Here is a 13,847-nt window from a genome sequence, read left to right as displayed (position 1 = left end):
CTCTACATTCTGAGTTCAACTAATTCTCCTGCCTTACCTTCCTGAATAGCTGGGATTACAGGCGTGGACCACCATGCCTGGCTAACTTTTGTATTTTTAGTAGAGACAGGGTTTCACCATGTTGGCCAGGGTGATTTCAAACTCCTGACCTCAAATGATCCACCCGCCTCAGCCTCCCAAAGTGCTGGGATTACAGGTGTGAGCCATTGCACCCAGTGCCGTTTGTGGTTTTTAAAATGTAAGGTTATATGATGTATAAACAGCAACTTTTTACTATTTTGTCTTCATTTTTTTTTTGAGATTGAGTCTTGCTCTGTCACCCATGCTGGAGTGCAGTGGCATGATCTCAGCTTACTGCAACCTCCATCTCTCAGGTTCAAACGATTCTCCTGCCTCTGCCTCCCAAATAGCTGGATTCCCTGCTAATTTTTGTATTTTCAGTAGAGACAGGGCTTCATTATCTTGGCCAGGCTGGTCTTGAACTCCTGACCTTGTGATCCACCCACCTCGGTCTCCCAAAGTGCTGGGATTACAGGCATGAGCCACCACACCTGGCTGTCTTCAGTTTCAGTGACTTTTTTTTTTTTTTTTTACTTCTGCCATATACTTTCAGTGCAATGTTAAAATAGAAGCATTGACAATGGGCACAATATAGTTTTGCATTGGTGTCTGTAAATCCGAAGAAGCAAACCTCTTCAAGTTTTATAAACTGGTTTCTGGAGGTAAAGATCTTTGATTGAGTTCCAGAGTGATGGGATGTCCTCTGAATTTGTAGTGAAGTGGGGTTGTGGCTTGGTCACAAGGCTGCTGGGCGTTCACTAGGGTCCACCTTTAGTTGGCTTGTAACAGAGGCTTGGGTTGTAATTCCCATTTTATTTTTGGACAGACTGAATGTCCTTTAGGATTTTGCGCTATAGGGCAGATACCAGGATAGGTTTGTTGTTGTTGTTGTTGTTGTTTTGAGACAGAATTTTGCTCTTGTTGTCCAGGCTGGAGTACAATGGCATGATCTTGGCTCACCGCAACCTTTGCCTCCTGGGTTCAAGCGATTCTCCTGCCTCATCCTCCCGAGTAGCTGGGATTATAGGCATGCACCACCATGCCCGGCTAATTTTGTGTTTTTAGTAGAGTCGGGGTTTCTCCATGTTGGTCAGGTTGGTCTTGAACTTCCGACCTCAGGTGATCTACCCGCCTCAGCCTCCCAAAGTGCTGGGATTACAGGTGTGAGCCACCATGACTTTGCAGTCGGGTCTGCATATGGTGGGCCTTATTTGGGATGTGGATGAGTATGGCTTTCACTGAGTAGCAGGGAACATTTCTCTGGGTCATTGTGTGAATATCTACGGAAGCAGAACTGGCCATGAACTGTGGCTCAGAGAGCTGGAACAAAGTAATCGAACTGCTTCAGAGACCACATAAAGACCAAGGTCTGCAGGCCTGCCTGCATGGCTATAAATGATTGTCTTCCTCCAGGTTTCTGGAAGAATAGGACCTCTCCCAGAGTGTGGCTGGGAGATGTTTGGGATGATTACAGAGTAAGCAGAATTCTCAGCGGGACCAAATCAGGTGAGCCATTTTCTGGTCTGTCGCCAAGAACAGGGGTCTTGTGGCACGCTACCTGAATGAGGGTCTGCCTTCTGAAAAGAAACACTCCTCAGTCTTGAGCTTTAGCTGTTTCACAACTCCCTTCCTGGATCACAAAGCTCTCTGAAAGGTACTCATTTTGGAGATGGAGTCTTGCTACATAACCCAGGCTGAGCTCAAAATCCTGGCCTGAAGCACTTCTCCAACCTTAATGTACCATGTAGCTGTCGTTACAGGTTCAAGCCATGAGGCCTGATTCTCATAAAGGCATTTTTGTCAGGGATGGCTGTGGAGGGATAAGAAAATAGGGTAACTTATTTCTCCGTCTTACTGATGTCACTCTCCCTATATGCTTTTACTTTTTATTTTCTATTTCAAATTTGTCTGTAATTTTAGATTCAGACATTTATGACAACATGCCAGAATGTATGTTATGTTTGAAGTAAATTAGATAGTTAGTAGGCCCTCCACATTTACTAAAATAGTTACTTATAAATTTGTTTCTGAAGGCAAAGAAAGAATTATAGAGTTTGCATTTACTTTCTTTAGCCTATACCTAAATAAGAGCATACTTCATTTCTAAATATTTGTTATATATATCAGAGGGTCTAACCCTATTTTGCGTGTGTGTGTGTGCGTGTGTGCGTGTGTGCGTGTGTGTGTGTGTGCGTGTGTGTGTGTGTGCGTGTGTGTGTGTGTGTGTGTGTGTAAGGCTATTTGCTTCTAAAGTTGGATTACAGCAGTTTCATTTTGTGTAAGAATAGCACATATTTGAAACACAAAAATCAACTCCAGTTTCTTTTTAATGCGTATTTGTTAAAAAGTTTCTCATCAGAATCTTCTGTTTACGAATATACTGCATTTTCTCTGAAATGTCGCTGTTACACAGTTTATGCCAATGACTCAATGCCTTCCATGAGTATGCAGTTACAGTCAAATATTGTAGTTATCTGGACAGAGTTTTTTAATGGTGCCTTCATTAATGTTGCATACCAGATTTTATGAGTAAGCATTTGTTACTGTTTTGCAGTTCTGTATTAGTGTGTTTCTTCAGTGTAGGCTTCCTAGCATCCATTTATTGTGCTTTTTGGTTTTACTTATATAATTTTAGACAATTTGCAATTCTCTTTGTACACTTTAAGTCAATGTGGGGTTTAATTAAGAGAGAAATTAGCCATACATCTATCACCATCAGATTATATATCTGTGTATGTTTACCTATAAATATAACCACAATTTTGGTTATAGCTTATTATATATGTATTTTTTCTTTTTTTTTTTTTTTGAGATGGAGTTTCGCTCTTGTTACCCAGGCTGGAGTGCAATGGCACGATCTCGGCTCACCGCAACCTCCGCCTCCTGGGTTCAGGCAATTCTCCTGCCTCAGCCTCCTGAGTAGCTGAGATTACAGGCACACGCCACCATGCCCAGCTAATTTTTTGTATCGTTTTTAGTAGAGACGGGGTTTCACCATGTTGACCAGGATGGTCTCAATCTCTTGATCTCGTGATCCACTGGCCTCTGCCTCCCAAACTGCTGGGATTACAGGCATGAGCCGCCGCGCCCGGCCAGTAGTTTTTCATAGCTGATTTTCAGTGGTAGTTTGTCTTGTCGAAGTGAGTAGTCATGGAATAGTCTTATTTTCACCATGTGATTAATGATGAATATATATTTCCTTGTGTAGGAGAAACACTTTAGTGATTTGAAGGTAATTTTTAAAAGATTTATACTTCTGTATTTTTTTGCTTTTATTTTTAAAACTTGATTGTTGTAAAAACACATAAAATTTACCATCTTAAATCTACTGAAGTGTACATTTTAGGCCCCAGCATGGTGGTGGCTCACATTTGTAATTCTTGGATTTGGGGAGGCTAAGACAGGAGAATCTCTTAAGCCCAAAATGTGGAGACCAGCTTGGGAAAGATATAAAGATTTTCTCTTTACCAAAAAAGGTTAATAATAGCCAGGCATGGTGGTGTGCACCTATTGTTCCAGCTACTTGGCAGATTGAGTGGGGAGGATTATTTGAGACTAAGAGTTTGAGACTAAAGTGAAACATAATTGTGCCACTGCATTCCAGCTTGGGTGACAGAGTGAGACCTTGTCTGAAAAAAAGCTGTACATTTCAGACATGTTAAGTATACCACATCGTTATGCAAAAGAATTCTAGAATTTAAACATCTTGTGAAATTAAAACTCAATACCCATTTTACCCTCTGTGCAGCCCTTGACAAACACACTCTTCTACTTTCTTTTCTTTTCTTTTTTTTTTGAGATGGAGTTTTGCTCTTCTCACCCATTCTGGAGTGCAAATGGCACAATCTTGGCTCACTGCAACCTCTGCCTCCCAGGTTCAAGTGATTCTCCTGCCTCAGCCTCCCAAGTAGCTGGGATTACAGGCGCCACCACCATGCTCAGCTAATTTGTTTTTCTTAGAGACAGGGTTTCACCATGTTGGCCAGGCTAGTCTTGAACTACTGACCTCGTGTGATCCAACCACGTTAGCCTCCCAAAGTGCTAGGATTACAGGCATGAGCCATTGCGTCCAGCCTTTGTGTATCTTTTTTGATAAAAATTAGACAAGTATTGCTATTTCTAAAACAAGTTATTATTCAACTGTATTGTTTAAAGAATTGTTCATATATTCTGAATATTAACTCCTATCACATGTGATTTGCAAATATTTTTACCAATGTCCTTTATTTTATTTTTTTAATTATTTTTATCTTCTTATTTTTACCAGTGTCCTAAGAGGCACTGTCACCTATTGAATATTTTCTTTGATGTGCAAAAATTTTGATTTATACTGCAGTTAAGTGTTTCATTTTTTTGTTTTGTTTTGTTTTTTTTAAATTGAGACAGAGTCTTGCTCTGTTGCCCAGGCTGCAGTGCAGTGGTGCTATCTTGGCTCACTGCAACCTCTGCCTCCCTGGCTCAAGCAATTCTCCTGCCTCCGCCTCCCAAGCAGCTGGGATTGTAGGCATCCACCACCATACCTCGCTAATTTTTGTATTTTTGGTAGAGACAGGTTTTATCATGTTTGCCAGGCTCCACATTATTTTTTGAAGAGGGTATCTTTTCTCTATTCTGTGTTCATGGCAACTCTGTGGAAGGTGATTTGATCATATACAGAAGAGTCCATTTGTAGGTTCTCCAGTCTACTCTTTCATCTGTTTATCTGTCTTTGTGTCTGTACCACATTGTTTTTGTTATTGTAACTTTTAATATGTTTTGAAATTAGAAAGTATAATGCCTCTATGTTCCTTTTTTTTTTTTTTTTTTGGTACGATCTCAGCTCTGCCTCCTGGGATGATTCTCCTACCTCAGCCTCATGAGTAGCTGGGATTACACACACCCACCACCACACCTGGTTAATTTTTATATTTTTAGTAGAGTTGGGTTTCTCCTTGTTGGCCAGGCTGGTCTCAAACTCCTGACCTCAAGTGATCCACCCATCTCAGCCTCCCAAAGTGCTGGCAATTACAGGCATGAGCCACCACATCTGGCCCTCTTTGTTCCTTTATATGGGTGTTTGGCTATAGTTTCAAATCAAATTTTAAAATTCTAAACATTTTTTCTGTAAAAAGAAAATCTATGCTCTTGAGATTGTTATAGAGATTATATTGAATTTGTTCACTGTGGTAATTTGTATTGACGTCTCTGAAAAATTAAATTTTTTGACCCCTGAGCAAGAAAATGTTGAAGAGCGTGTTTAATTTTTATATATTTTTTGATCTGCCAGTTTTACATTTGCTCTTAATTTCTAGTTTCATTCAGTTTTTCTTAGAAAACTAAATCATTTTGATCTTAAATTTGTTGTTGTTTTGGGACTCTGTCACCCAGGGTGAGATCCTGCCCCAAGGGAGTGCAGTGGCATGATATTGGATCAATGCATCCTCAGCCTCCTGGGCTCAGGTGATTCTTCTACCTCATCCTCCCAAATAGCTGAAACTACAGACATGCACTACCATGTCTGGCTAATTTTTTGATTATTGTAGGGACAGAGTTTCACTATGTTGCCCAGGTTGGTCTCAAACTTCTGGCCCCAAGTGATCCTCCTACCTTGGTCTGCCAAAATATTGAGATTATTGACGTGAGCCACCGCAGCCAGCTGGTATTCCTAAATTTTATGAGACTTGGTATATGTCCTAACAGAATACACCAGGTGCAAATTATAATACTGTGCTTTTTATTGGAGAGAATCTCTTGCTTTTGACTGGAAAGGTTTGTATGAGTCTGTTAAGCCTTGTTTGTCTATAATGTGATTTGGATGTTCATGTTCTCAAAACCTGCACTGGCTGGCTCATTTTATTTTGCATAATGTCACTGAGTTTTAACTTTATAGTTGTTAGAATATTTCCTGTGTTTTAAAACTTGGGTGATATTTTAGTATTTCTATATCTCAAATTATATATACTGAATAATTCGGTGACCTTTGCTTGCATCTCCTATCGGCTTTAGTAACAACGCTGCAATAATTACGGATATGCAAGTCATTCTTTACATCACTATGCCTGTAAAAGTTTATCTGTGGCCTGCATTCAATTTGATTAGTCCACCTTTCCACCTTGATAGTCCTACCAATTTGTCTTCATTCTGTAGCTTTTTAATGTGTTTTGAAATTAGGGACTGTAATGCCGCTGACATTGTTCCTCTTTTTGAAGATTTTTGTGCACGTTGTTGTCTCTTGAGATTCCCTGTGCTCTTTGGGTTGCTGTTTCGATCTCTTCAAAAATGCAGTGACAGTTTTGGAAAACACTGCATTAAATTTGTAGATTACATGGAGTAGTATGGACAGTTTTACAATAGTAATCATTTTAACCTTTGAACAAGAGCACGCTCAAGAGTGTGTACCTTAATTTCTATATATTTGCAAAATTATCAGCTTTTTCTATTATTATTTTATATTCTTATTCCATTTTGGTCATAGAAGGTAATCCGTAAGATTTCAGTTTAAAAAATTTAGTTAAGACTTTTTAATTTATGTTTTTGCTTAACAAATGATCTGTCAAGGAGAATATTGTATGAGCTATTGAGAAGGGTGTATATCCTGATGTTGTTGGAAATAATTGCCTTGAAGTCCTCTGTTTCCTTACTAATATTCTGTCTCATTTTATTGTTATTACAAAAAGTGGAGTATTGAAATATCCTAGTATAATTATATTGCTCTCTATGTGCTTCTTCAATTTTGTCAGTATTTGCTTTATTTGTTAGGAACCCTAATGAGATACACACACACACACTAATGAGATACACACACACACACTAATGAGATACACACACACACACTAATGAGATACACACACACACACACTAATGAGATACACACACACACACTAATGAGATACACACACACACACACTAATGAGATACACACACACACACTAATGAGATACACACACACACACTAATGAGATACACACACACACACTAATGAGATACACACACACACACACACTAATGAGATACACACACACACATACACGCGCGCGCGCACACACACACTAATGAGATACACACACACACACTAATGAGATACACACACACACACACACTAATGAGATACACACACACACATACACGCGCGCGCACACACACACACTAATGAGATACACACACACATACACGCGCGCGCGCACACACACACTAATGAGATACACACACACACACAACACACTAATGAGATACACACACACACACACTAATGAGATACACACACACACACAACACACTAATGAGATACACACACACACACACTAATGAGATACACACACACACATACACGCGCGCGCGCACACACACACACTAATGAGATACACACACACACTAATGAGATACACACACACACACACACTAATGAGATACACACACACACATACACGCGCGCGCGCACACACACACACTAATGAGATACACACACACACACACTAATGAGATACACACACACACACACTAATGAGATACACACACACACATACACGCGCGCGCACACACACACACTAATGAGATACACACACACACATACACGCGCGCGCGCACACACACACTAATGAGATACACACACACACAACACACTAATGAGATACACACACACACACACACACTAATGAGATACACACACACACAACACACTAATGAGATACACACACACACACTAATGAGATACACACACACACACACACTAATGAGATACACACACACACACACAACACACTAATGAGATACACACACATGCACACAAATTTGTTATAGGATCCCAGTAAAGTAATCTGTTATTATTTAATGTTCTTTTTTGTCCCTTTGGAGTTTTGTCTTCAGGTACAGTTGGTTTCAAGTACATATAAAATATGACAGTTTTTGACTTAACATATAGCTTGTCTAACGTTATTTTGACCTCTTCTGCTCTCCTTTGGTTAGTATTTGCATGCTATGTCTACTTCCATCTTGCCACTTTCAGTTGTTTTTTTATTATTAGATCTCAACTGCCTCTTTGTAGAAAGGCAAGTTGGATTTTGATTTTTAAATTTTTCAAATAAATGCCTTTATTGAAAGTATGTATCTTGATTGGAAAATTAATTTTATATATATTTAAATAATTTTCTAAAGGAGAAAGACTAATATTATTCTATTAATTGTATTTTATTCTTTTATCTCTGTCCTTCATTTTCTCTTTTTCTGTCTTTTTGATTTTTGTATTGATATGCTTTTATTTCTTATTTTCTTTTATGTATCTATACAGATATTTCCTTTCTGGTACCTTGGGGATTACATAAAACTTAAAAGATACAGCTATATATTTTAATCTGGTAAAAATTAAACTCAAGTTGCATACAGAAATTCTTCCTCATTGTATTTGCTCTTAACTTTGTTATCGATGTAGCTAATTATATCGTTTTATGTTGTATATTCATTAATATATGTTTGTATAATTTCTGTGCATTTATCTTTCAACTTTTAGAGAAAAATTAAAAATGTTTTCTGCACCATTATGGTAATGTTATGAAATTCTATTATTGGGTATGTGCATATCTTTCCCCAAAGTTAGTATTTATATATGATTATGTGTTGTTTTATTGCATCGTGTTATTTTCAGTGGAAGGAACTGCTTTCAGCACCTTTGATATATAGGACATACGCAGTGCCAATATACTTTCTCAGGATTTCATTATTTGGAGTGTCTTCTACTTTTTATTTGTTAGGACAGTTTTGCTGATGCTATTTTTCGCAGTTCACCGCAGTTGTTTTTTTTTTCCCAGGACTTTGACTATGTGACACAGTCAGGCCTTCTGGCCTGCAAAAGTCTTGTTCACAAATTCACTGGTTTTATAAGACTAAGCTTGTAAATGACACGTCACTTTTGTCTTGCCACTCCTGAGATTTTCTTCTTGTCTGTGACTTTTGAAATTGCTCTTTTATATGAGTTTGATACAGATACCTCGTGTGTGTGTCCCTGTTTGTTTGTTGAGCTTCTTCGTATTTGTATCATTTTTTGTGATTGCTTTCTGAACATTGGATTATGTTTTTGATGGGCCCATGCTGCCCTAATACTCTGTATACATTGTAATCTGATTGAGATTTGGAAATTAAAAACAAGTTATCTGTCACAGTCTGTAATACAGCTTTGTCCTGGCATAGTCTGAAACAAATTGTCTTGGCTAGAGATTCTGTAAGTCTCTCAAACATGTTCTTAGAATGTATCTTGTCTAAAGTTTTGTGAGGTTTTTTGGTTTGGTTTTGTTTTTCTTGAAGTGAAAGTTTATTCGTGTTTCTTCTTTTGTATATGTGTGTGTGTGTGTGTGTGTGTGCGTGCGCGTGTTTTAATTGAATGTCCAACGCCCACTCGGATCATGTTTCTTTTAATAGTCAGTAATCGTTGGCTACACCTCTTCCCTGTCTGTAGTACTGCAGTCTTTGTGCTGCTGTCCCATTTATCTTTGGCCTCAGCAGACTCAAACTGTTATTCCAAAGTATACCCCCATTTCTTTCAGCATTTTATGTCATAGGAAACTGAAACCAGTGTCTGGTAAGACCTCTAGAAGCCAGAAATGTAAATGTATGTGCTAATATTTTTCTGGTATTTTAAAATAGAAACCAGAAATTAGCAATTTACTTCTGAAGGCAGAAGTAAATGTAATAGACTTTTCCTTTCCTTTTTTTTTTAAAGATAGTCTTGCTCTTTCGCTCAGGCTGGGGTGCAGTGGCATCATCTCGGCTCACTGCAACCTCCACCTCCCAGGTTAAAGTGATTCTTCTGCCTCAGCCTCCTGAGAAGCTGGGATTAGCGCCACCACGCCTGGCTAATTTTTGTATTTTTAGTAGAGACGGGGTTTCACCATGTTGGTCAGACTGGTCTCGAACTCCTTACTTTGTGATCCACCCGCCTTGGCCTCACAAAGTGCTGGGATTACAGGTCTGAGCCATCCTGCCCAGCTCTTTGCATTGTGCTCACCTGTGGCACTGCACACACTTATTTATAAATTTTCTACAAATGTATTTTGACCAGTATGTTTTTGTTACATTTATATATTTATGAAGAAATTAGAACCTGTGGTGTTTTGATATGCTAGTTTACTTATGTCATTTGTATGCTTTTGTAGGTTAGATTTGTAAAGTATATTTATCTGAGTCTAGCAAGTGGAGTAATTTGTTGTTTTAATTTCTTTTAGTTATGTGTTCTCACTTTGTCAAAGAACTTTCGCCAGAGCAAAATATAAAAGATTCTTTCCAAAAAGTGATACTGAGGAGATACAATAAATGTGGAGATGATAACTTACAATTAAGGAAAGGCTGCAGAAGTGTGGATGAGTGTAAACTGCACAGAGGAGATTATAGTCGACTTGATCAATGTTTGCCAACTACTCAGAGCAGAAGGTTTCAATGTCATACATATGTGGAAGTCTGTCATACATTTTCAAACTCAAATAGACATAAAATAAGACATACAGGAAAGAAACTTTTCAATTGTAAAGAATGTGGCAAATCATTTTGCATGCTCTCCCTACTAACTCAACATAAAAGAATTCAAATTGGAGAGAAACCCTACAAATATGAAGAATGTGGCAAAGCCTTTAATGAGTTGTCAAACCTTACTGCACATAAGATGATTCATACTGGAGAGAAACGCTACAAATGTGAAGAATGTGGCAAAGCATTTAACCAGTCTTCAATCCTTACTAGACATAAAAGAATTCATACAGGAGAGAAATCCTACAAATGTGAAAAATGTGGCAAAGCCTTTAACCGTTTCTCAACCCTTACTACACATAAGAGAATTCATACTGGAGAGAAACCCTACAAATGTGAAGAATGTCACAAAGTCTTTACCCTTCCCTCAACCCTTAATAAACATAAGATAATTCATACTGAAGGAAAACCCTACAAATGTGAAGAATGTGGCAAAGCCTTTAATGAGTCCTCAAAGCTTACTGCACATAAGATAATTCATACTGGAGAGAAACCCTACAAATGTGAAGAATGTCACAAAGCCTTTAATCTGTCCTCAACCCTCACTGCACATAAGATAATTCATACTGGAGGAAAATCCTACAAATGTGAAGAATGTGGCAAAGCCTTTAACCAGTCCTCAAACCTCACTATGCATAAGAGAATACATGGTAGAGAGAAACCCTAAAAGTGTGAAGAATATGGCAAAAATTTTAACCAATTCTCAACCTTTACTAAACATAAGATAATTTATACTGGAGAGAAATCCTACAAATGTGTTAAATGTGGCAAAGCCTTTAACCAGTCCTCAACTTTTGCTAAAAATGAAAATTCACGTGGAAAATGAACCCTGCTAATGTGAAGAATGTGATGAATGCTTTAACGAGTTCTCAACCCTTAGCTCACATAATACTGGAGATGAACTGTACAAGTGTGAAGAATGAAGCAAAGCCTTTTACAAGTCCTCAGTTCTTAACAGACATAATTCATCCTGGAGAGAAACTCTGCAAACCTGAAAGAGGTGACAATGCTTTTAACAACACCTCAGACCTTTCCAAACATAAAAGTAATCATACTGGTACAAAACCCTGGAAATGTGAAGAATGTGACAAATCCTTTAAATGGTTTCCACACTTGATTGTAGGTAAGATAATTTTGACTGAGGAACTCCAAGTGTAAAGAATGTGGCAAAACTTTTTTTTTTTTTAAATGGGGTCTCACCCTGTCACTCAGGCCACAGTGCAGTGGCGTGATCTTGGCCAACTGCAATCTGCACCTCCCAGGTTCAAGTGATTCTCCTGCCTCAGCCTCCCCAAGTAGCTGGGATTACAGGTACCTGCCACAATGTCTGGCTGATTTTGGTGTTTTTAGTAGAGATGGGGTTTCACCATGTTGGCCAGGCTTAGTCTTAAACTTCTTACCTCAATTGATCCACCTGCTTCGGCCTCCCAAAGTACTGGGATTAAAGGTGGGAACCACCATGCCTGTGGCATAACTTCAGCAGTGTTCACACCTTATTGCACAGGAAAGCATTTGCACTTGAGAAAATGTGTACAAATATTAAGAATGGAAAAGCCATTAATATCTGCTTATATCTTACTCAACATCAAAAAGCTTATATTTTTTTTTGAGATGGAGTTTTGCTCTGTTTCCCAGGCTAGAGGGCAGTGGTGTGATCTTGGCCCACTGCAACATCTGCCTCCTGGATCCTAGCAATTCTCCTGCCTCAGCCTCCTGAGTAGCTAAGATTACAGGCATGCCTTACCATGCCTGGCTAATTTTTGTATTTTTAGTATAGATGTGGTTTCCCCGTGTTGGTAAGGCTGGTCTCAAACTGCTGACCTTGTGATGCACCTGCCTCAGCCTCCCAAAGTGCTGGGACTGCAGGCATGAGCCACTGTGCCAGGTCAAGAGTTTATACTTAATAAAACATTTTAAGTGCAATTACTATCAAATGATTTTTCAGAAAACATAAGCCTTTCAAGTGACACATATTTATTCTGAAGAAAAATGTCACAGAGTGTTGCAGATCTTACTGTACGCATTTTGTACTAGAGAAACATGAAGCAGTATTTTATTACAAAACTATAGGCCAGAAAACAAAGTTTATACTAAAATATATTTTTGGAGATGCAATATGTATAAAAAGTATTTAATTTGAAATTAGGTTTCTGTAAATATCCCAGAGTCACGTAGAAATAACGAAGGCATTGACACTTCAGATATTACACTAAATCATAGTGCTGAGTATAAAAAATAATCTGAACCTGAAGTTGTTACATAAGTTATATATATAACCTAAAGATTTTTTTGGAAAGTCATAATTACATTTCAACTATACTTTTTTCTTGAAAAGGTTTTGGAAGTTTTAAAAAACTAATGATGTAACTCAAGTCTCAAATTACTTTATGCTGTTTCTTCCTATTGTGTTAACATGTGACAGCATGTGATCAGTTATTGTTGCATCAAAGGTATGAGAGATTCTTAGGTGGGCATTATGGACGACTTTATTAAAGTGAGGACATTCATATATAAGATGCATAATAGAAATCTAAGTTGAGAGGCTCTTTGTGGTTCACTTGTTGAGTGTTGTGTGAGGTGGGTGTTGGGAGTAATATTCTTCTGTATTATAGTGAGAGAAAAACAGTTTTAATTTTACTTAGAAGTAATGAAAATTAAAATAGTAGTATGTCATTTTACTGATTGTGATTTTATGTCATAAAGTGCAGTACATTTTAAACTTTGCAGATTATATACATATCTTTTTACCATGTGGAGACTATTGTGCATTTAGTGAAGCATTATGCCACAAATTTGAAGCTATTCCACCTTACTCAAGGGTGTAGGTAAAGGACGGTAGCAACTTAAATAGGATACTGGTAACATAATGGAATAACAGCTCTTGTAATCTCTTTTGCCAGTTGCTTTAAACTGCAAATAAGCTAAAAAATGTTGTTCCCGGCCGGGCGTGGTGGCTCACGCCTATAATCCCAGCACTTTGGGAGACGGGTGGATCGCGAGGTCAAGAGATCAAGACCATCCTGGTCAACAAGGTGAAACACCGTCTCTACTAAAAATACAAAAATTAGCTGGGCATGGTGGTAGTCCCAGCTACTTGGGAGGCTGAGGCAGGAGAATTGCTTGAACCCAGGAGGCGGAGGTTGCAGTGAGCCTAGATTGTGCCATTGCACTCTAGTCTGGGTAACAAGAGCGAAACTCCGTCTCCAAAACAAAAAACAAAAAATATATTGTTCCCTTAAATTCAATGTTTATGATTTTTTTTAATTCAAATTATTTTTTGTTAAATTTTGTGGGTACAT

At 38.3% G+C, this 13,847-nt stretch overlaps 1 protein-coding gene across 1 annotated transcript in view; it reads left to right on the top strand.

Moving 5' to 3' along the window:
* The window catches only part of LOC118142847 (uncharacterized), a 28,591-nt gene extending 15,367 nt beyond the window's left edge, over positions 1–13,224 (top strand). Inside the window, exon 4 of the mRNA XM_035285641.3 lies at positions 10,251–13,224. Within this exon, the coding sequence (XP_035141532.1) occupies positions 10,251–11,215 (965 nt within the window). The 3' untranslated portion in view covers positions 11,216–13,224. The remainder of the gene's footprint in view (positions 1–10,250) is intronic.
* The last annotated feature ends 623 nt before the right edge of the window (positions 13,225–13,847 follow it).

This window comes from Callithrix jacchus, chromosome 22, assembly GCF_049354715.1.
Source record: "Callithrix jacchus isolate 240 chromosome 22, calJac240_pri, whole genome shotgun sequence".
NCBI classification, from domain to species: Eukaryota; Metazoa; Chordata; class Mammalia; order Primates; family Cebidae; genus Callithrix; species Callithrix jacchus.
This window is presented reverse-complemented; position numbering and strand designations above follow the sequence as displayed.